Genomic DNA, 24284 nt, shown 5'->3' on the forward strand with positions numbered 1-24284 from the left:
GTGAAGCTGCTGGCAGTTTGCTGTACTGCCTGTGATGATGATTCAGCAGTGAGCAGCAAGCAATCACTTATGGCAGGCTAAATTAACCCCAATGAGCACAGCAGCTAATGCGGTCCACTGGGGTGAAATGGCTGTAGAGGTGGGTAGCAAGTAGGACCACTTACTCAGTTACATGTAATTCTGATGCATTTCTACTTGCATATTAGCGGACGAGTGTTTCTGGGGTAATGAACCTCCTTAGTCCTTCATGTTTTATCCTGGTTCTTTTTTAAGGTTTAAACTGTGCCTTGGCCCTGGACCAAAAGGACTACCAGAGAGAATGTGATGTGATGTGTGTGTCTTATGCTGATGGGTGCTTGATGATTCCTTTGCAGTTTCAGAAGCTTCTCTGCACTGGAGTTTTTTTTACTCAGGCTGATGTTCCCAGAGTCAGAACCTTATTGAAGACACATGTATGGCTTTCTGCTACTCTGTCCACCTCTGAATAACCTTATTTTATAAAGAATTCTCAATGTTAAAGCTTACTGCATAGTTCAGTCACAGATGTAAAGGCATTGAGTGGTTTGATGTGAAATGATTCATTATATAACATAGGTGCTCCTTCCTGGTCCTGGAGAGTTCAGCTTCAACACACCTGGCCCTTGTATTCAGATGCTGCTGAAGGCCTTCATTAACCAGATCAGGTGTGTTTGGTTAGAGGTGGAACTAAGTGGTGTATGGTGGTAGGTCTCCAGTACCAGGATTAGGCAGCTCTGTTATAGAGGTACTTACTGACCCTTTATAGTGGTGAGAGGAATTGAGGGCTGAGACATCTACAGTGCAGAAGTAGTGATTTTATTTGCTATGGTAAACCACTAGTGAACCTGCAAGGCCTGAGCTTTTATGTAATGATGAAGGTATGGTAAATTTTTTGGACTATCTAGCCTTGCAGTGCCTTGTATGTATTTCTCTGCCTTGAGTAGACTACATTTTAGGCAGAGTCCTTCTGGAAACTGTTGTAATGCAGTGTTATCAGGCAATTTTGAATTTGATGTAATACCGATACCAATTTATACCACCACTGCTGCGAATGACTTGAATATCTCAAGTGGTGTTTCACATCAAGATGTACTGAATGATTAACAGTAATTATGCAGGAATGTGGAGAAATCAGAATTTCTAATGTTCGTTATTGGATCGGATCAGATTCACACCAGCAATCGCTGCATTCAAAACAAGATGTAGGTGAGTTCAGTGGTCCTGTTTGGGATCAATGCGAGACTTGAACCATTTTCTCCCATTCCTGAAAATGTGGCTCCTGAGAAATAAAAACCCTCAGGTTTTCTCACTTTGATCACACACATCGATGAACTCGCCTCACCCCAGTCCCCAGTATTTCCATAATGAAAGCGAGTTCAGGTTTATGTAGCCCCGTCACAGAACCTTCAGCAGAGGGTCGGTGTAAGAACCCAATTTTCTTAGGTCACCAGAATGTCTCACAATGAGATGTTTCTTCCCCTGTTGAGTCTTGTAAGAGCCAAGAAACCAGTGATGCTTCATTAGTACAATATTGAGATCTGCTTTATTACTGAGTTTTAAAACCTCTTCTGGGGTGTTTGAGGTGTGAACTTCAACCTACTTGGACCTGCATCTTGAGCTACAGTGATGAGTGCCTTGTGAAGACCAGACCAGGCCTGTGAGAAGCAGCTCAGCTGCCTTGTGTGCACTTTTCCAAATAAAGGCTTTTCTGTGTTGTCTGTGCGTTTCCCCTGAATGTTTGTCATGTGACTGTGCATTTTAGTAAAAACGAGCGTTGGGGGTTCATCGTAGGACACTAAGTGGATCTGAAACAAGCCCCCTGCCCTATAGCCTCGGTCAAGATCTCGAGAAGCTGAGCATCAGATCCCATGTGGAGTATAATACATGCATATGAATAACTTGTCAGTGCATTGTAGGTGACTGCCTCAATAAACCTCAGGAATAAATACTCTCGCGACGTGCGTTTATTTTTATGGCTATATTTGTCCCGTTCTGCGCGAGCCCTTGGCTCCAATCAGGCGAACGGCGCGGGCTGCTTTGTGACGTCAACCCCGCGCGCAGCTTCCTCTCAATCCGGGGCCTTTTCGTGTGGCGGAGCAGCTCTTTGTTGTTGTTCTCCGAGAGAGCGAAAAGGAGGAGACTGAGGGGAAACTGGCTGGTTTAAAAGCTGTGAAAGTGGCCGAGGCGTATCCATAAGCCCCCTCCGCCTCCCTGTGCTGAGAGCGCGGCGGTAATGAGAGCATGCTGCGGTCCACTGGCTTTTTCCGCGGGGTTGAGTGTCCGCTGGCCGGCTGTAACAGACCGTACTGCCACTTCAGACACTCGCGGCCACCGGCTGGACTCGGCGGCTCTAAGAGGACCAGAGAGACCCCGGCAGGCTCGAACGGTGACTGGAGCTTGCTTTGCACCTTTGTTTTCGCTGAGCTTTATGTCCCAACGTGTCCAGGCACGCCTGTCTAGTAGCCCATTCAGCCGCTTTAAAGGGGCGCTCCACCAGTCGCTCAGCGGTTGAGATGTAAACAAAGTTATGCAGGCTGGTTTGGTGTGAGATGCGGAGCTGTTCACAGCGCCGCTCTCTGAAAAGCTCCCTCCCAGAAAGCTATTGCATGAAGCCGGCGTGAATCTGCTGCCTGGTGCCGGAGACGTTGTGGTAACGTTTGGGGTTAAAGCGGCTTGTTGGTGCTGTTATTTTGGGTCGTTCGTGGCGGGGGGAGGGCACAGAGGGGGCAGCATAGTTGGAGTTATCACTAGTTCACCATCAACATGACTTACAAAACTCAGAAGATGCGTGTAGGTTCACTGCTGGTTTTGGACAGTAAATAAAATGGATTTATTTGTTTATGTAGACATTGTGACCCTTGGATTCGGTCACCACCACTGCATATAAGTGTGTATGAGCATGTATGTTTCTCTGAAATGAACTGTTTCACATCAGACCTCTGAATGACTTCGTTTACGTCTCCGCAACTGAATTGTGCACAAGTTTCGAAAACTGGTGGAATTGCCCCGTAAAGTGCACCCTTAGGTTCTGTTGGTCACAGCCTGTATGTAGACTCGATAGAAAGGGTTGACTAGTAGATTGGGATGCCTAAGGTCAACATGCCGAATGCCTTAGAGGGGTGTAAAGCCCCCCAGCATTGGACTGGGGAGCAGTGGACCTGCATTCTCTGGAGTGATGGAGCTCCTTCCAGTGCTTTTGGGATGAAGTGGAGTGATCCAGATCTGATCATCCATCATCAGTCAAATCCTCACAGCAGTGTTTCAACATGTAGTTTGAAGCCCTGTGAGAAGAGAACAGGCTGTTTCTGCAGCAACACCAACTTTTGGACATGTAGTGGATTTGGTTGACTCTCCTAAAGGACCCTAACATGGAACAGTGGGTGTTTAGCCCACGTTTTGGACCTGTTTCATGTTGTGAGAGTGTGCAGTTCATCTTTACCACACATTTTTGTGTTTTAGTTCCAGAAGGACCTGGCGGGGCTCAGGTGTGGGAGGATTTTTAGGATTGGAGCTGCTGAAACACTGTTCTAGTGTAGTCACAGTGGAGTGAGTCGTTGATTGCTGCTTATCATTTGCCAACTTTTGGAAACTTTGGAATTCTCCACAATGAATCCTGTCACACCTGTGCGTTGCAGTAAAACGCGAGCATGCATTGCTGCACCTCTAATAATTGGTCCTGTTTGGATTGAGTTAGTATAGCACAGTATTTGAGACGTTGAATGAAAAATATCGCATTAATCGTTGTTGATAGTATTTTTTTAAAGTATCATGATATTGTATTTGTTATATTGCCCACCCCTAATGCCCAGTGTATGTATCCATGCTGTATATGTCAGTGTATATATATTACTACTACTGATATCGCTCTGCAGCATCTCTGGCAGCCTTACTCTGAGGTGTTTGATTTCTGTACATGTATAAGGAGCTGTTCAGGTTGCTGTTATAGCAGGTCACAGATGTTTTGCTTTTGCCCCAAAGCATGTATCTACACTACATATAATGTGTACTGAGCACCACATTTACCAGTCCTTTTTGACAGTTACATTTTTAGGGTTGTTAAAGGTTAACTGGTTATTTTTAATGGAAAAATACATTCAACTAAGGGTTTTAGTTTAAAAAAGGTCATTTAATAATGTCTAATAAACAACCAATATTTCAACAGGCAGCTTTTACATTCAACTTGAGGGCTGGTTTTGAATTGTACGTCTTTTAATTCCAGTAGCTCTACTTAGTGATGCATGACTGCAGATTGTTTTGAATCCACTCTTGACTCCACAGGTCAGCTACAATTGACCTTTATGCTTAAAACGTCATGTTACTTCTGTTGAGTGTGGCCTTAAGCTGTTGCATACAGCATCACTCTTTTTGGCACGTTTGTTTCAAGGAGCATATTGCCTGTTCTTTTATGTTAGCCCTTGTTAGTGTCACCATACAAAACAATGGAAAAACATATCAAAGCATCATCATTTGTGTCTAATTACATGTTTCAATTTCTCTACAGACCAAGGTTATGATCCATTCAGCCCTGAGGTGGTTAGACCAGGAGACCAGTACAATGCAGAGGCATCAGATGCTTCAGCAGGCTCGGCTTTGGACCCAGGGGCCATGGAGCTGGAGCTGGTCAACCGGGCCATCGAGGCGGTGCGGAGCGAAATGGAGAAGGACAAAAAGAAGCTCTCTCAGATTGGGGACCAGGGATACGAGCCTGCCAACAGCTCCGTTAAAGCAGGTTACAAGAGACAAGTGGCTTCTTCTTCATCTTCTCATAATGCTTATGATCCGGGGAGTTATCAGATGGGCCAAGCTTCAGACTACAACCCTACACCGCGATCCAGCAAATACACTCTGGATTCAGAGACCGGCAACCATGCCAATTCAATGGAGTACGTACCTACGGCTGTCTCCAAACCTGGAGTGAAAAAAGCACCTGCTGCAACGTCCCGCGTCCCTGCTACGCTCCCTGCGTCTTCCTCCTCAAAGTGTAAATACACGCTGGACAATTCCAAACCCCCCACGGACATGGAGTATGATCCACTTTTAAACTTTTCTGCTAAACCTGTCAGTAAGAGCGGGAAAGAGGTGGACGGGAGAAAGAGAACACATCCCGCAGGCTGGGAGAAGCAAAGCACGGACGAGGAATACGTTCCCACTGTAAAGAAGCCCAGACAGATCCTCCAAAGCACGCCAGATCCTCCAAAGTACACAGCCAGCTTCACAGAGTCTGATGAGGAAAGCTCCGGAACGGAGTACCGGCCCACGCTTGTGAGCCGTCTGAAGTGTCGGAAAAGCAGTGTGGGCTCAATGGAGGAGAACAGCAGGAGATCCGTAGCAGATGGCAGTGGTGCACATAAACAACCTCAGGAACCCGCAACAGGAGGCTTTGAGTCTGATTTTGATACTGAGGAGGCGAAGGACAAGCTGCCTGATAAAAAAGTGTCTGGACACAGCGGCCAGGCGAAGAGCAAAGTAGAAAAGACCAAGAAAGAGAGCAAAGATTCTGTAAAGAAGAGCAGCAGCAGCCATAAAGAGAAAAAAGGAAGCTCTCATGTGGAGAAACCCTCAAAGAAGTCTATTCAGGAGAATGTGAAAAAGGAGAAGAACCACGGGAAGACCATGGAGGAGAAGGTCCGATCCAAAGAGAGGGATTCAGACGGAGCGTGCAAAGAAGGGAAAGAGGGGAGGAGCAAGAAGTTGGAGAAGGTGAGGGGAGAGAAGGAGCGAGTCGGTGGGGATGCCAAGAGGGCTAAAACAGACAAGCTGGACCAAAGCAAGAAGAACTCTAGCAAATACAAAGAACAGAAAAATGGAAAATTGGAGAGTGGTGGACAACGAGACAAGGACAAAAAGAGAAACAGTAGCAGCAGCAGCAACAACAGCAGCAGCAAAGACAAAAGCAAAAAAAGCAACTCCTCTTTGGAGGCCAAAGTGCCGAAGGCCAAGCCACGTTCCCTGAGTCACGCTGACCTTTTTGGAGATGAGAGCCCCGAGGAGGAGGAGGAGGAGGAAGATGATGATGAGGAAGACGAGCGGATAGTGAGGAAGTCTGCCTCGGCTTTCAAACGAGGCGCTCTGATCAGCAATAACAGAAAAGCTTCAGAAGCTGCTGCCTTTTCATCAGAGGATGATGGGCCTGAAGACGAGGGAGAGGGAGATGATGATGTTGATCATGGTGATGAGGATGAGGATGAGGATGTTGATGACAGTGCAGTGGACTATGCCGCCCTACAGACAGATGTGGACTATGACTCTGATCCTATGGAGGAATGTCTGCGGATCTTTAACGAGTCCAAGGATGTTAAGACAGAAGACAAGGGCAGGCAAGCTAAACAGGTACCGCAGATGCTGCTCTGTCATGGTCCTTATTCTGTGATTCTCAAAGCAGTCCTAAGGGTGGCTAGGTGGTCTATGTTTTTGCTCAATCCTAACTCCCAGCCCTTCAAGATAAAGCAAAAATGTGGACCATTTAGGGCCCCTGAGGGCAGTTTGAGAGCCACATAATAGCATAAAATACTTTTGTTTAACTATAGTTGTTAGAGGTGGAAAGAAACACATGTAAGTTTGACACTATTAGACCTGCTACTGGTGATCGGCAATCAAATTCTTTTTAAATCAAATTACCAACATTTTTAATCAAATTATTTATTGTGCCTAACAAAGGAGATCAGAGTTTGAATTGAGAGGGACTTAGAGGGGGGGCCCCCAGACCTCCCATAAGAGTAAAGGAACTCCCCAATAAGAAAGGCAAAATTGGACATGGGTTTGGGGGGTAGGGGGTGTCCTGTGTTATTTCTTTGAATAAAATGTGAATTCTTTTGCCCTCACACAAGATGACCATCCTTTTTTCTATGTTCTCGTGTTGTTCAACATTAATTTCCTACCCCTGGATAATCCATAAACTCCCCCAGCCTGAGTTCATTGCCTAGCCCCACAGTTAGAAAAAACTCTGAAGGGTAGGCCATAGAAATGCTTGCTTGCCTTCTCATAAGCTTCTTCAGCAGAGGTTACTAATAGACGGACCGCGGTCCATGTCCGGACCCAGACACTGTCCTATGCAGACCTGGAACTATAACAGATAAACTATGGAGAGTTATTTAATTTTGATGGGATGGTCCAATTTTAATCAGAGTAACTTCAGCCTTCATGGTAGCTTTAGCAGCCCGGGAAACTCACAGACCAATCGCATGCGTTGTAAATTTCACATGTGATGCTGCTTGGCCAATCAGATCTGTGCATTATGATGAGCACTGGGACTGAGTGAGTGACGCACACACGGGGGAGGGACGAGGCGAGAAACAGCAGTCAGAGAAGAAAGTGAGCAAGATTATTTTACATGGCGTGATCTAAAAAGAGAAAATTGACAACTATTGTTGAAATATTACTGAATTGTACTGTATTTGATATTCAGTTGTTGACTGTATAAGATGTTGATATTCCTACTAGGCTACTTCAGTAAACAGTATATGGCACTGAATCACGATGCAAGTTAGACATTATGATGTTCCAGAGCTTTGCTGTTCTAAAGGCTACACTGAACCACAGAAAGGGTTAACAGGGCTAAATAACTCTTCACAAAATTGTCCGTTTTCAAGTTGAACGATATGAGGTAAAAAAGTCGAGGCTTAATGTTTGCTGAGGTAACGGTCAGCATTGGCCTCCACTGTCTTTCTCAGTGTAAATTTCAGGCCACACATGATCTCCTATAGTCTTTCGTGGTGTCATCCTGGGTCTAATTTAAAGCGGTAATGAAAGAATAATAAATGCCGCACTAGAGTGTGCAAGTGTTTTTGGAGTTGCCTGTGCCAAACGCCTGTATCAGTGAACTCACCTTCATTAAAAACAGTTTTTTTTTCTTTCTTTTCTTTAAAACTGCGAGTTGACTGTGTGTTCATTGGTATTGGTTTCTCTATTTAGTGTTTGGAAGCCTTTTTATATTACATGATTTATATTACAATTGTAGCCTAAACTACAGATTCACCTTCAGTGAGTTTTAACTGGTTTTAACTTCATGCCAAGCTTCCATGTCGCCTCGCTTTCCACATAGCCACTAGAACTGAAAGCAAAGATGCCTAAGAAATCACGTGTGGAAAAACCTTTAATGGTCAGGTCATAGGAAAAATGAGGGTGGTTTACCACAGAGGCACGACAAGTTTAAATAATCAGCTCTAATATTTGTAATTATAATTATCCTCATGTACACAATTCAACACCAGTCATATCGCCAGACAACTAACTGCAGTTCAGCCAATATAAACACCTGACGTCAGCTCAGCAGCTCAGAAACTGAGCCCAAGTCTTAATGAGCTTGCAGTAAAGAAAAGATACCAGGTGTCTAGTTCAAACTAATAGGTAGGTATAACATACTGAGCACCTGGGGACATTTAAGTGTTGAATATTTCAAGTGTCCATATAATATTTCAAGGTCTGCTATAAGTGTCAATGTTTTACTGATGACGTTTTTGTTTATTTTGAATAAACCGTGCTCAGTTCGGTTTATAGCAAATGCTCATTAAAAAAGACACTGTCTGGCCCAAAAATTGAAATTTTTTAATACGGCCCTTCTAGTGGTTGAGTTTGACACCCCTGCTGTAAATATTTGAACTGCAGTACCAAGCATGCTTAGAGTTATGGTTATGAAACGTAAATATTGTTGTTAGTGGTAGTTTTAAGAAAGAACTTGTGCAGAAATACCAGCGAGTATTCAGAGTCTGTAAAACGCTCTTATTTTTTTTCTTTTTTCAGTTTTTCTATATTGTTTCGAAAATGTTACACCTTTATTAGTTATAGTCTGTGATGATGGCTCAGTCAACCACACAAACACACACACACACACACACACACACACACACACACACACTAAGATTCAAAGGACTCTCAGCACTAGAAGATTTGAGTGTAGGACTCTTCCCTGTGGCTTTACTGCTGTTCAGTATTGAAACTGAAATATGAGACACTGTGGGGGGATTTTGCTGGACGTTGTCTTTCATTCTTACTGTGTTCATGTTTGTGTTACAGCCTCCTAAGGAGGAGCAGGAAGACCAGGACGCAGACAGCACTTTAACCACACTCTTCCCTGGCCAGAAGAAGAGAGTTTCACATTTTAAGGCCAAAGGAAATGTGAGAGTTCTGTTCTTACTGTTTCCCTTGACCATATTTTCATAAACTTGTTCAAAAGAGAGTCGCAAAAGCGGGGAATTTTCCTAATTAGACAATATTAAAGCAATAAGCCACAAGAGGCCGTGCGTTACTGCATTTTTATACAACAGTTAGTTCACTCAAGCTGATGGTTGAGAGGCGTTTAAGCTGTGCTGATATTTCAGCATAACATCTCAGCTTTTTCACAAACACTATCACTCCGCTGAGACGCTGTTGCTAAGCAACGACTTTGACAGCTGTAGGAGACCCTCAAGACGTTTGAACGTTTTTACTTCTTACTTTGCCACAAACAGAAAACGGACAGTTTTAAGATCACATTTGGCTGACCGCTGATTTGGTCAGACTCTGAAGACGAGACTACACTAAATAAATTCCATGACTTTTCAGAAAATAATTTATTATTCAGAATAGTAGACATAAGCAAGTATTCCGCAAAGAAATGTAGTTCCTTTAGAGTACGGTATCATTGCCAAGCAACTGTGGACTGCTGAATGAGGAGAACGTTCAGGCGGCCTTCACTGTATGTTGCAGTCGTTTCATAAATGTGTAACTTTTTGCTGTATTCCAATGAATATATGATAACACAGCACTGTTTAATGCAAAAGCCTTTGCTTTATTAGTACTTTCTATCACCAAATTTCCACCATGAGTCTTATTTAGCACCAGTCCGGTGCCTTTCATTGCTGGAAAGCTAAGAAATTTTAGCCTCTACAGCCCAATAGACAACAGCTACAAACACGACTCAGACAGTCAGATTTTAGGACTGGAACTATCCATTTTAGAAACCTCATTAACTGCCCAAATGTCCTCGCCATGTGGGTTTTCACCTCAGTATGTCGGGGCTTATTTACATCCCAATGTATGAAGGCAAGAATGTAGTTATTGATTTGTTACTGATTGGTGATGAACATTGCTCAGGAGGAGACGTCGCTGAATGTCTTACCGAAGCCACAGCGGAGGCTGACCGCGCAGGAAGTGTGTTACCAGCGCATGCAGATCGCTCAGCAGCAGGCAGTGCAGCTCGCCGCAGCCGTGAAAACTGCCTCCGCATCCTCTGGCTCCACCCCCAGCTCTGCCTTTTCAGGAGAGAAGAGGAGAGTAATGCATCGGCCTAACCCCTCCTTAATCTCTGCAAAACCTGGTAAAGTACAGAAGAATTTTTAAACTGCGTTTTACTCTTCACATCAATTGTCAGATTTGTAGCTGTAATAGTGAAAATAAAAAACTGTTAAGAAAATAGTAAATAGTGATTTGCACGTGGTTTCCTTTTAGATTCACTAACAAAGACTTTAGGTCATTTTGTTTAAAAAGAACACAGGGTGGCATTATGTGCAAAGAAAACTTTTTTTTAAGTACAACATGAGTTATTCAGATAAAATGTGTACGTTGTGGTTCATGTGTACATGTATTGTGGTTCATGTATTGGTTCTTATTTTGTGTAGGTTTAGCAGATGCACAGCGGGCTGGCCGTGGGGTACTGTCACCCACCAGGACGGTACCGGATCAGCTGTCAGTCAAAGCCCACACATCTGCCGGCATGCTGTCCAAAACGGTGTCCACTTCTGCAGCAAAGAGAGTGGCTCACACCCCTACCCTCAAGGTCTCAATAACACAGTACATTTCATCACATCATTCTGAAATGGGCCTTTGTCTCTGAGGCTCCTGAGAGTTTGAGTTCTTGTTTAGTTTTAAACGACCCCTACCCCACCTTTTTCTTTTGCCCCCTAGAGCCTCTTTGGTTGGATTTATGTATCAGTAATAGTCAGAAAAAATGTTCATAGACCGCTTTCCAACCTTCTCCATCTACTGGAGTAAAACAGGCTGTTTTTGTTATTGTGGTCTTTCTGACTGATATATGTAAATGACCTGTGTTCTGATTGGCTGCACTGTATTGTACCTCATTCGAAAAGCAGTCCAGGCTGAAACACCTTATAACACCAGTGTGAGTGGATAAACTACTGGGGGCTAAATAGGTGAATATATAGAAACATGTCGGTTTGTATGACATCACAAAAACAAAATTCAGAACAAGCTGTTTTTGCAGCTCAGTTTCTTTGTATGGACTAGTATATTTTCAAACTTCAGCAATGTTTACACATCATCAAAATTTCAATATCCGGTTTTCCATGGCACAGGCCCTGGAGAAGAACTCGTCCTAGATATGATGCTTTTCACTCATACGTGCTTCAAACGTCTCTTGGAACTTAACTGAAGACCAGACTTGAATATCTCATGAACACCTCGTGATTCAGTGCCTTCTAAGGATATAACCATTTCAGTTCAGTCTTGACAAATAAACAAAGAGAATGTGGGGGGGAAAAAGTGTAATTTGGATGGGGTGCAGTCATGGGCTAGAGGTTAAGGAACCAGCCTGAGCCGACAGCACATAACTGAAGTGTCCTTGATCAAGACACCTAACCCCCAACTGCTCCCTGGGCGCTGTGGATAGGGCTGCCCACCACTACGGGCAAGTGTGCTCACTGCCCCCCAATGTGTGCCTTCACTAGTGTGTATGTGGTGTTTCACTTCACGGATGGGTTAAATGTGGAGGTGAAATTTCCCCGTTGTGGGACTAATAAGGGTCACTTCATCTTAATTTGAGACTGTATTGATGATATTAAGAAGCGCCAGATCTCATCTGAATGTCTCTCATGCCATCTTATGTTATAACCATTGGCTGAATCTCAAGTGGATCTCTATCCCCTTTGTATTGCTTTATGCAAGTTTAGAAATGATGGCTTCTACACCCAAATGGTGCACTTATACGTCCAGCATAAAATTCTCCACACCTGGTTGGCTACTTGTTAGGCATATCCACTGTTTATAAGCACAGGAGCTACAATTACAATTCCTCTGCATTGCTCTGTGTAGGGAGTAGGGATTGTTTTGATATTTAGCTGATTTTAAAGATCAAAACTAGGCATCTGGGTGCAGCCTATCAGAGAGTATAAAATAAGGTGTTTAACTATATAAAATTGATTTGAATCGACACTTCGAATCAAAAATCATATCAATCTTAAAAATATGTGTGTAGTGCTTTCAAATGCAGTACAATGTGTGTCCCACTAATATTCCCCCTCTCCTTTTACTCTCTCCATGAAGAGCTCTTCTATGAAGAGGCCAGTAATCCCCACAGAGTTTGGAGCCAAGGTGCCCACTAATGTCCGTCAGCGCTACCTCAATGTTTTCATTGACGAATGTCTTAAGTTCTGTCCCTCAGAAGAGGTCGCCTTCCAGATGGTAAGATTTCTTCCATTTTGTGAGTCAGAAGATTTGACAGTCTCACACGAGTGATATGATTTAGAGTTTAGAAGTGATACCCCATTGGTTTTGAGTCTTGTTTTGCACTCTTGGTTTCTTCCTCTGTCATACAAATCTGGACATTTGGCGAACTAAGAAAACAACACCGGGGCAGACAAGGGCACCCTCGTCTTCCTGCATTTGTTTTTAATCTAAAATGACTGTGATACACACTCATTTACTAGAATGTAAAAGCTCTGTCCCTATTTATTAATTATATATATTTACTTATTACATTTTTTATTATTATATAATATTTGTAAGACTTTGAAGAGGAAGGGTCGATATATGTCAACAGTGTCATGCATGGTGTGGGAAGAGACCTAGCATTTCCGACATGATGGTAATCATGTGTCATATGTTATCTGGTAGATGTCAGTCAGCGAGGAGCCCAGTTTGATCCAGCTGTATGAAGGTAGTTATAGCTGGCTGGAATCTGCTGGTCAAGATGGAGGTTAATATTCTGCAGGCGGTATTCAAAAGAGTAATGCGTCTGTGAGGTCCACAATTTGTGGTGTCTTTTGTGAAAATTCCCTCTCCTCAAGACTTGGGTAATTGTCCACCTTTATAAAATGATTATATTTTAACTTTGCTGTAGCATTCTCACTGTCTGCCTTTGAAATATGTTGATTTATTTTTTCTCATAGGACGTTGTCCAGATTGGGAAATTTAATATGCTTTAAAATAGAAGTCAGTTTTATCTGTGCATAAATAAAGCTCTTTATGAAATGCTTCACAGATTTCCTTTGTTTTTGTTTTGTTTATGCAAAAAAAAAAACTTGTTACTTTATCTACTGTTTATCTACTTTTTCATTGTTGTTTTAATCTCATGCAAGTCTATTTTCTTCCTGTTCAGTACAGCCCAAAAAGTTTTAGTGTTTTTTTTTTTAATAGTTATTGCTAAATTCCTATAACATTGTAGAATGTGCTTACAGTTGGGAATCTAAATGTGTCTTATTGTGTTTTTTTTTTTTTTTGTTGTTGTTTTTTTTTAACCAGGGTCTGGATGAGGAGAAGCTAGTGTATGACAGAAGCAGCAGTAAAAACATCTACCTGAATGTTGCAGTGAACACACTGAAGAAGCTCCGCAGCAAGTGTCTCGCTGCTCCCTCACCCACCACCAGTAAGTCTATAAAACTAAAAGTACAACTTACCGCTTGTGTAAAAGAATGTGTATAAGTGAAGTTTACTTTGCTCCTCTTCCACAGAGAAGACCGGTGTGTCAGTAAATAAGAAGGTTCAGTCTCATGAGGGTGTTCTGGGTGGTCGGCTGGCAGCTACGACCAGCTATACCATCAACCGCCTGGGCAAACAGCAGGACATGGACCTCAAAGGTAAAACAAGTGTGATGGGGTGCACATGTATTTCATTTTGGCCAAATACTGAGTCTATTGTATTCTGATGTAATTTCTTCAGTTTAACTAAAACTGCAGTCATAGTTCAGCAAATTTAGCTATTTTTTTTCCCCGTGGATGTCTGTCCAAGGAGACTTGCAGACTTTTACAGTAAGACAAATCCGTAGACATACTGCAGAACCCATAACCCTTTAACGAGACCTTTTTCCTCACATGCTTCATTTATTCAGAGGAATAAAGTGTTTACATGCTTGCTACAGAGCAGCTTATTCAAAAGTAATTCAAATATTAGTCTATAATTTTGTCTGAATAGGACTAGAGTCCTCTGTGTGTGAGTGTCTGTGGTTGTGGCTGCTCTCCAGGTGCAGTTCTGTACCGGAAACTGAAACCGTACGTTTTGACTGAGGAGCAGCTGCAGGAACACAGTTACCCCAGACCTCATCCAGAGCGTTTGGGTCATGCAGTCATCTACAACCTCCCTGAGAAGAAAAACAATGACCGTAAGAACATTCACTACTGCATGTTTATTAGTTCTTAGTGCTGTGCAAAAGTTCGCTTGCATAATGAAGGAGAAAGTCCAAGAAAAATAAGTGAAAAATCAGAACTGCTGTTCAAAACATGATTGAAAGCTACAGAGTATCTTAGGGTCTCCTAACAACCTCCTAACAACCACCTGGAAGATCTGGTAGTCCACCAATACTGTCCCCATCGGATAATAATAAGCTTTCATATTTGAGACGGACACAGAGACGGACACAGAGACGGACACAGAGACGGACACAGAGACGGACACAGAGACGGACACAGAGACAAGCTGCTTCAGATCTGAAGCATCCACAGGTGTTTCTGTCCATCCTTCCACTGTGTGAAGATGACTAAGCTCTATGGGTCTGAAAGGATGTGTAGCTGTTCAAGAAGAACCTCACTGAGAAAAGGAGACGGACAGTAAAAGGAAAACATTCTACTAGAGGATGTTTTTATGGACAAATGGTTCCGAATTTGTATTTGGGATTATTTAGAGCGAGAAGCAGAACACGGAAAACTAACTACAGGGAGATGAACTTGAAAGAGGCCCTGAATGTTCTGTTGTGACTTCCGTTAAGATGAAGCAGTCTGACTCAGAAAAGTCCACTGTGTACCTTGACGTATGTGTAATCGATTGCATTACATGCGATGCTGGAAGTGATGTCCGTTTTCTGCCAGACACATTTCGACATGGCTCTCCATGTTCCTGAACATATCGGCAAGCATCAGAGAGGTTAAAGCTCGTGACGGCCTACCTCATCGCTGGGGCAACCCGGCTTACTCGAAGCTCCATATATCCGTTCAGATTGCTTCATTCTAGCGAGAGTTATTAAAGAATATTAGGGGCCTCTTTCAAGTGAATCTCCTTGTTCTAAGATTAAACATTGGAGGTGTGGAAAATAGAATAGAAGCTGTAAGGAAGGCAGAGGGGACACACTGAACACACAAACATTTGATATAACTTTTAGTTTGGAAAGGTGGTCTCTGACTTTTGCCCAGTACTTTATTCATGAAATGTCAGTCAGTGATCATTTAAAGCGTCCAGCACAGATTAGACTTAAGACACCGTCTTTTCCTTAGTACTCAGTGGCCATCAGACATCCAATAATGCCTCTCAGGGAATCGCCTCGTTCCACCACTAGATGGCAGAGTACGCAAAATGACATTGCTTGGCTCTTGAACATATTGTTAATATCAAACCCAGCACACTTTTCTTGATGTGAACCTGAATTAGTCTGTTTATTACAGTAATTATATCTGCTGGGCAGAGACGGCCTGTCTGGCCTTTTGTCAGTTGTTAGTGTTCTTTTTAATTGGCTTTGCTGAAAGTAGTTCTTTGTTCTTTCAGCCTTCTCTAAAGTGTGCTGCAGGTGTGGCGCCGAATACAAAATCAACGCCCTCGGCAGCTGCGTTCGCAAGGAGGAGTGCAGCCATCACTGGGGCAGATTGCGCAGATACAGAGGTGAGTGAGTTCCTGTGAAATAAGAGAGAGAAAAAGTAGGAAAATGTATTGAAAGGAGAAAAAAGTTAGATTTAACTAGTAACTCTTTTTCTCACTTTAGATTGACCCATTAATGTCCAGGTGTACTCGGTTAACTGTTCAAGGTGCCAGTATACAAATACTGAAATCATTATTATTTTATTTTATTTAGTCTGTGTTTTTAAGGCCATAAAGCTCTTGAAGCTGTCTTGTTTTTATTGGGGAGTCAGTCACGTTTCAGGGAAGGATGACCAAAAAAATATACAAGCAGCAATTCATAGAAACGCAACAGGTGTTGAGGACGTGGCTGAGAAGGCATATATAGCATGACTGTTTCGCTAACTAGACCAGCTCCTATAGATGATACTATCTAGGCCCAAAAACAGTGGAAATCGATCTTTCTGACAGATATGTTGACATGGTGCATGTTACCCCGCCACTGGGGGGAAAATACCTTGTGTAGTCCTCATCAGCATCCAACGTGACACTGCTTAGCTTTGTTAGCTCATTAGCTCATCTGAAGAGGCAGCCTCTGCTGCTCTACCAACATGAAAACGTCTGTAGCCCTACATTATTTTAAGCCAAAATCTATTATTTGGGGTTTTTTTCCTTCCATTCAGTAAACCAGATATCTGTTTATGAACTCTTACACATATTAAATATAAAAACAACTAAAATTTCAAACTTTTCAATTCATTTTTCATATTTTTATCAATGTCTTCAAGAAGAAAGACTCTGGAAGAAATTCTGGAAATCCAAATTTCATTATTATTGAAAGTATTCAAATAACACGTTATGATAAAAAAATTCTAAATTTTAAATAAAAAAAATCAAATGGGCACTCTTAGACGTTCATCAGTGTTGGACCAGTCAGAGGCATTTTTCCTCATGCTGAATTTAGTTGTTGGACGTTAATGGGTTAATCTGTTTTTATACATGATCATTGACCAAAAAAACCTGATAAATCAAACTAAATGCACTCCTTTTTTGTATGTCCCACAGTGCCGGGAGGGTGGGAGACTCAGTACAGCTGCTGTTCCGGTGCTGTGGGCTCTCCTGGGTGTCAGGTGGCTAAAGTAAGTCTGCTGTTGCTTTTGCATTCTGGTCCAAACCACCATACGGTCTCTTATCTGCCTGAGACGTTATTCAACACTGACACCTGTTTCTCTCTGTATCATACTCCTCTCTCTCTCTCTCTCTCTCTCTCTCTCTCTCTCTCTCTCTCTCTCTCTCTCTGTCTCTCTCTCTGTCTCTGTCTCTCTCTCTCTCTCTCTCTCTCTCTCTCTCTGCCATCTGTCTCATTAATCTGTTACAGTGCAGTAGTATAAGCAAGATGCTTACAGCAATGCCAGAGTGAGATTATGGAACAGTTGATGTGCTGAGCAAGAATTTATGTTGATCGATAAATCACTCACGCTGTGTGTGTACACATCTGCTATATTTAATTATTATGGTCCATTATTTCATTTACCATTGAGTTTTTACTGTATGGTAAGTAGCAGGTGGTAAACAAAGGATCTTTGTTTTTAACTGTAAAGAGCTTTTTTACAGCCTTTAGCAAAAGAATTGAGAGCCTGTAAAGTTTTCAGTGACCGCTAACTTTAGCTCACATTCTTCGTTCGTTGTGTAGTAACAACATTCTACATTGGTCCACACTCAGTTGATGAAATAACCTAGGATGTTCACTAGAAAGCAATGCAATATGGGAAATTTTAGTGCAATGGGGCCGTTTTACAGAAACCTACAAACTCTGAAATCATGTCTGTGAGTATAATTATCTGCCAAATAACTTCTTCACATTTATTTTTGGGGCTGTTGTACCAGCCCCCTCAAAACTGAAAAAAATGTCCAATTTTACAACAAAATGCATATTATGTGAAAACTTTAGGACAAAGAAAGTGTTGGAGGGAGTGTTTCGCTGTGCGGTGTACCATCGAGATGTGAATGGCTAGGATGTGGTGTAAATCAGGGGTTCCTGACCATTGCCACCTCAAGGCCCACCTATTCAGTTCTAGAAAGCACAAATGCCAACTTATTGGCTTAAAAATGTAATTTTTGAGACATTTTTCAACACACCTATGTTCGTACGTGTTTGTGTCAGTGAACATTAAATATCAGTATAATGGTAGCAAACTAAATGGGGTGTTTCTACAAGACAAATGTTTTTGGTGTTTTTATTATTAGTGTTGCAATTTGGATGACTGAAACTTGACATATGCCTTGCCATGTATGCTGTTTTCGCAGAGATTGTGTTAATGTTTATCATGTTATGTGTATTAATGTTTTTTATGATTTATTGTTTGTTGTTACATCAGCTCTTTTTCCCACTGATTTTTTTTGCCATCACTAGCCCACTACTGACCATTGTTCGCCTCTCAGTTTTGTCCCAAGACCACTAAAGTGCGATTTGCTGCCCACTTGTGGTCCACAGCTCTGTGATTAAGAAACCCTGGTGTAAATGTCGTTCTCCTCTCCAGCAACATGTTCAGGACGGCCGTAAAGAGTCTTTAGACAGTTACGTGAAAACCTTCAGCAAGCCTGTACCAGCCGACGGCAATGGAGGCGTCTACGCTTTGGACTGTGAGATGGTGAGACAGTAGTTAGTTGAATACACAGACGCACACACTGCACTGAGATATAATTTTGATAAGTTTGTTAATGAAGTTTGGCTTGTCTTCTTTTAGTGCTACACAAAGCAAGGCTTGGAGCTGACCAGAGTGACGGTCATCAACTCGGACCTTAAAGTGGTTTATGACACATTTGTGAAACCAGAGAGTAAAGTGGTGGACTACAACACACGGTAGGAGTTCAGTAACGCACATCACACTGTCGGCCTTGCAGTGCACTGTCATATTTATTAACATCAGTTGACACGTTTTCCTATAGTAACCTTGCAATCCGTCTGTAGTAGTGCAGCTGCCGCGTGGTGTCAACTGACTATAACCTGTGGCACAGTTAGCAGGTAAATTTAATGAGCAGCAAACTAACAAAAGCAGCAGCAAAGTGGAAAGCTCCAGTTCTCCTCGAGAACCTCCGCTGGAACAAGAATCCATGAGCTGTATGAACAAGATTGAAAGTAGGGCTGGGCGGTATGACAGTATTTATTATAAAATGGTCAGTTTGTGTTGCAGTATGCTTTTCTGAGCATATCATGGTTATAAAACATACTGCATTTTTCATTACAATTAGAGCATATTTAATTCTGTTACATTGGATTTAGTGAAGTGCAGTTTGTGAAATTAAAAAATTGTGTTCAGTTAGGGCTTTTTTCTGTTATCTGACCTCAGCAAAACAAAATATTGTGATTCATTTTGTGTAGAATTAAAGTGCCTTGAAATATGATTGATGTAAGATATTTGCCCTATAACCCACTCTTAAGTGAGAGGTACAATTACAGGCAAGTTGAATCATTGACTGCATTCACACTCGTAAAGAAGATGGTGCTTCAGGTGTTCTTTAGTAATGAAAACTGTTCCATATAGAAACATGAACACTCAAAGAACACCTTGAATGAATAAATAGTTCTTCAGATTGATGGAGAATGTGCTATAGATGGTTGTATATGGATACCTTTTTTAAAAAATGGTTCTATATAGCCCCCCAAAAAGGTTCTTCTGTTGTTACGGTGTCAAGCTTGTGTGGGTGCTGTATAGAACACTTTTCCAAAAGGCTCCATGAAGAACCGTTTATAGCACATTTACGATGCACATTCAGGATGATTTTTGGGAGGCTGGGAGGATTGAGGACACTGGGACACTGTTTTCTTTTTACTACAACACAAATGGCCCAGCTTTTCAGACAGCTTACAGAATTAAAGAGCGTGTTTGCAGGGACTTTTCAGTCTTGAGCCTTTCTTTCTTTCTCCCCTGTCTCCACTGATCTCCTTCTCTCTCTGGCCTCTGCCACCTACTGAGAAAAGACTTGGCTAAAAGTAGACCAACAGAAACAACAGGTGAATCTTATCAGCTACTTAGCCCACTGGTTCAGCATGACTGGTTCTCTGTCTTGCATGTGACGCTTGACTGCGCCCCACTCCTCACTTTACTTAAAAATCCTTTAAGCACCATCTTTTTCAGGAGTGTACGATGTATATTATATATCGCTGTTGTCAGAGGAAAATCTCTTATTTCCAAAATGATAACTTTATAGGAGAAGGAAAAAGCCTACTTTACTTTTAATTCTAATATAATCAGACTTTTTTTCGAGTCATTTTAGGTCATTTCTTTTAGTCCATTCATCATGAAAATTACACACAATGTAAAGAGCAACAGGCACTTTTAAATTATGTAAAAACTGAAAAATTTTAAAAATGGAGATGCAAGGTTTTCTTCCGATAACAGCGATATTTAGTACACAGTGTTGCTCTCACTGATGAAAATGAGAGCCTGTGTTCACTCTGAGGAAATCATGTGAGTTTCCTGTTCAGGTAAATGTGAACTCCGTGTGTTTAGGTTCTCGGGTGTGACGGAGGAGGATTTAGAGAATGCTACAATGAGGCTGCGAGACGTCCAAGCTGTTTTACTGAACATGTTCAGCGCTGAGTCCATCCTGATCGGCCACAGTCTGGAGAGTGACCTCTTAGCCCTTAAGGTAAGACACATGTACACACTCAGGTGGAAACCCTCCCTTGAATTTCCTGTCGATTTTGTTTTGGTGTGTTAACGCTAACTCTGTGCTGCGCTCTTCTGTAGTTGCTGCACAGCATGGTCGTAGACACGGCTGTGGTTTTCCCTCACCGCCTCGGGCTGCCCTACAAGCGAGCTCTCCGCAACCTCATGGCAGACTACCTCAAACGCATCATCCAGGACAACGGTGAGGACAGCAGCCATTCCCAAACTCTTTTATTTCTCTGTAGGTGGACTGTAAGTTCACTTTAGGAGGCGACAGAGCGAAAGGTGACCGGTCGTTTCCTGTTGAAGTACAGCATTTGTGGTTGCGATTTAGCTACAAGCAACACAGCAGCAGCAGGGCACATGACTGGTCTTAATGCAGATGTAATATGAGGAGAAAATTGAAATGATTGATTCAAACTAATTGGAGGTTCCTACTGGCCTTCCAGTCCTACTAGGGATGCACAGTTGTGTTCAGCCAGAATAAGACACAGGAGGTTTTTGTTCAGAATACGAAATCGCCAGTTTATTGTTTTTATTTTGGCTGATCTGTGTTGCAATTTTATGAAGTAAACTGGCCAAATGGCCAGTTGTCCTTTACTTTTGATAGCACTTTTTTATGTTTATTTCATGTTATTCAAATGGACAACTGGTTTAAAATGGAAGTTTGGTCCATTAAAGAGCAGCTGTTGTTTAATTGGTTTAAACAGCACATTTGATTAGTTGTTTATTGATTTAAACAAAGGTATAAGTTTGACTTATAGAAAGTGAAGGAAATGTCCTAATGTTTCATGTGTTCACAGTGTGAGCTTCAGATAAAGAAAAGATTTATCATCATCAGGTTTATATAAATACACACACACACACACACACACACACACACACACAGGCATCTCCAAAATAGTAACTTTACCGGAGAAGGCCAAACTACTCTTACTTTTCAATGTATGTCAATGTAAAGAGTAAAAAAGTATATATGTGTGTCTATAATATATATATATATATATATATTCTGGCCTTTTTACATCTGAGGGCAGGCAAATGTATCCAAGTCTAGAAATACTGCAGAGAAACCTCTGGTGAACTGTTTGTGCTGAACAGAACACTGTCTCACTGTCTCACTTCACTTGAAAGAGGCATCTTGAATTAAACTGAAAACTAGGTTTACAGATTGCTTAAAAGAAAAAAATAGAGGGCTAAAAATGATCAAAGCAGTGCTCAGCTTTCGCTGTTATAGCCACGCCTGTATATGTACTTTTTTTTTTAATGTGTAGTTCTCATATGTAGTTTTTTTCCCCTCTTTCTAGTGGAGGGACATGACTCCAGCGAGGACGCCTCCGCCTGCATGGAGCTCATGATATGGAAGATCAAAGAGGATGCCAAAGTCAAGAGATGACCTCTGACCTCCCTGAGCCTCTACTCTCTCCCCTCCCTTCACATTCTGTATGACGACAGAGAAGGAGGGAGGCAGAATAGGACAGAGAGTGAGAAAGCAAAGAAAGAATAAAGCCAGAGTGAAGGGTCATCCGCTGCTGCTTCGTGTCTGAATTTGCACTGGAGTCCCATATGAACAAAGAAGGAAAAAGAGGGGAAGATGTCACTACTGCCTAAAAAAGTGGGCAGACCTGGCTGTTAACCCGATGCAAGTCGTTGAGGAAGTTCATCTTCTACAGCTCAGTCTGAAAGCCTGCTTTATTCCCAACAGCGCCCTCTTCAGGCAGCTGTGAAACAAGATTGCTGAAGAGGTAAACCTCGAGGTTGAAAATGATGCTTTTTCAAATTTAAAGACTGTGCTATTTATTTCATGTTCATGTGACTCCGTACCTTTTGACAAAATCCACCACCTATGCACATCAGTTTTAATAGTGCCATTATGTAGACTAGAGGTCTTCAAGTCTGGACACTGAGTCCAGATTCCGGTCCTGGATTTTGTAATCACAACTAGATATATTCCTACCCTCTTGACAAAAAGGGTTCTGTGTAGTACCAAAAAAGGTGATTTGACTTGTAACAATTGAGGGACTTTTTGGTCCTACAACAGAGCCATGTATGCAAGGTTTTCCATCAGAGGGAAGAACCATTTAACCATATAAAGAACCATGTCAGCTTTCAGTGGTTCTTTGACCTGTGGTGGTTCTATGTATAGCCATTGCAAAATTACTACAGAAAACTTTGAGTGTAATCAGTCATGTCATCAATTACTGCCCCTAAATACAATATCCAGCATTGGAAACTAGATCTGAGGACCAGGTCTAAAGACGTAGACCAGACGTAAAATCCAGAAACAGAAATCCAATATCCAGTTCTGAATTTTGTTATAACTTTTAGATATGAAACAAAATGGTCAGTCAGTTACCTCTACAAATGCATCATGAAGAACTAAGAGTGATTACATATTCCAAAGCCAGAATGGATTCAATGTCTGGATTTGAAGACCAATGACATAGACCAGAGATCTTGAAATCCGGACCTTAAATCTAGTTTTCAGTCCTGGATTTTGTAAAGACTGCTAGTTAAATGAACTGTGAATGTAATAGCCACCTAGTCATGCCTGCCAATGATTAACAAATCCACGACCAGAAACTGGAGTCAGGGTTTGGATTTGAAAATGTGTGATCTAGATCAGAGCTGTTCACATCCAGACCTTGAATCCAGTTTCCAGTTCTGGATTTTGTAATCACTGGTATGTATGACTCTAGGTGGGTATCTGTTACAGCCACAGTTCAGTTAAATCACTGCTAGTTAATTAAAGTGTTGATATAACCGATTGGCCAAGTAGTGTCATACCTTCCAGCGATTACAAGATCTGGACCTTGGATCCAGATTTGGAAGATATCACTGTTAGATATGACACCCAGTCAGTTGCGTCAAATAAAAAGAAATAAAATACTTACCACTGATTACAAAATCAAGTCGACGTGTTGATGTAACTGAGCACAGGAAACCTGGATTCAAGGGCTGGATTTGAAGACCTGTAGGTTAAATAAATAAATAAATAAATAAATAAATAAATACAATGTTGCTGCTTTAGAAAAGCTTTATGTTGCACTGCTGGAAAGCCTGAGGTGTTACAGCAGGAGAAGATGGAATTAGATATTTGTTACAGTATTAAACCCACAGTTACACTTACTTGATCCTGTTTGGAGCTGATCTGTCGCCAACTCGAGGTACAGTGTCTACAAACTCCCAGCTAGTTATGCAGCTGTAAAAGGTTTCTTTTTTTTTTCCAGATGTTTGTTCAGAAGCCCATGCCTTTCATAACTGTGATGATAAATGTACTTGGGGGACACAGTCTGTCTGTAGTACAGTTATCAGTGAACCTGTCGACTGAAGAAGAGCGTTTCATGGTGATGCTTTTTGTTCAGACTATTGATATGAAGTGACCAGTTCAGCTGGTCCAGAGACGCCTGATTTGCTTTTTTCCCCTCTTCTTCTTTTTTTTTTTTCTTTTTGTTAGAAAATCACAGTCTGTGAATCGCATGGATCTGAGCTGGCTGGCTAATACACTCACTCAGACTAGGCCTAGCCCACACAGCTGCCTGCTAATCCTATCACAGGCACTGTAGGCCTACTGTAACGGCTGACATTACACTGTTTCTGCCCCTTGTTTATTTGCGCCATTATGTTCTATTATAAAGTGGTTTAACTCTGAAGCCATGGGCTGTAAATATGCTGTATCAAAGCTGTTTTGTATCTATTTTTGTTTTCTATTAAATGATTTAAATCAAATGGTATTGTTTTGTTTATTTTAGCGGTGTTTCCCATTTAATACCACAGAAAATTACACTAAATTACTCCTCAAGGCATCTTTTGTAGCTTCTGAATGTTTGTTTGGCATATGTG

The 24284-nt window shown here is 41.9% G+C and overlaps 1 protein-coding gene and 1 long non-coding RNA gene across 2 annotated transcripts; both read left to right on the forward strand.

The window, feature by feature from the left end:
* On the forward strand, nt 1–1736 carry LOC108414477. The gene is made up of 2 exons (XR_001856874.2): nt 1–139; nt 274–1736. It is a non-coding gene; the product is annotated as an uncharacterized LOC108414477 (long non-coding RNA).
* Nucleotides 1737–2104: 368 nt separating this feature from the next.
* On the forward strand, nt 2105–24170 carry rexo1 (REX1, RNA exonuclease 1 homolog). Its single transcript, XM_017687346.2, has 16 exons — nt 2105–2404; nt 4520–6348; nt 9031–9132; nt 10090–10312; nt 10614–10771; nt 12274–12411; nt 13471–13594; nt 13680–13805; nt 14189–14326; nt 15700–15813; nt 16834–16907; nt 18309–18419; nt 18516–18631; nt 20283–20421; nt 20523–20643; nt 21749–24170. Exons 1-16 carry the CDS (start codon nt 2260–2262, stop codon nt 21835–21837), a joined length of 3747 nt encoding a protein of 1248 aa, XP_017542835.2. The 5' UTR covers nt 2105–2259; the 3' UTR covers nt 21838–24170.
* Nucleotides 24171–24284: the final 114 nt, after the last annotated feature.

This window comes from Pygocentrus nattereri, chromosome 28, assembly GCF_015220715.1.
Source record: "Pygocentrus nattereri isolate fPygNat1 chromosome 28, fPygNat1.pri, whole genome shotgun sequence".
Classification (NCBI taxonomy): Eukaryota; Metazoa; Chordata; class Actinopteri; order Characiformes; family Serrasalmidae; genus Pygocentrus; species Pygocentrus nattereri.

What these genes read in the sequence shown, in the direction of transcription:
- rexo1 (XM_017687346.2), top strand. Translation starts at nt 2,260, where the DNA reads ATGCTGCGGTCCACTGGCTTTTTCCGCGGGGTTGAGTGTCCGCTGGCC. An exon ending in GTGACCTCTTAGCCCTTAAG is followed by an intron (nt 20,422 to 20,522) that starts GTAAGACACATG and finishes GCTCTTCTGTAG; the next exon opens with TTGCTGCACAGCATGGTCGT. An exon ending in ACGCATCATCCAGGACAACG is followed by an intron (nt 20,644 to 21,748) that starts GTGAGGACAGCA and finishes CCCTCTTTCTAG; the next exon opens with TGGAGGGACATGACTCCAGC.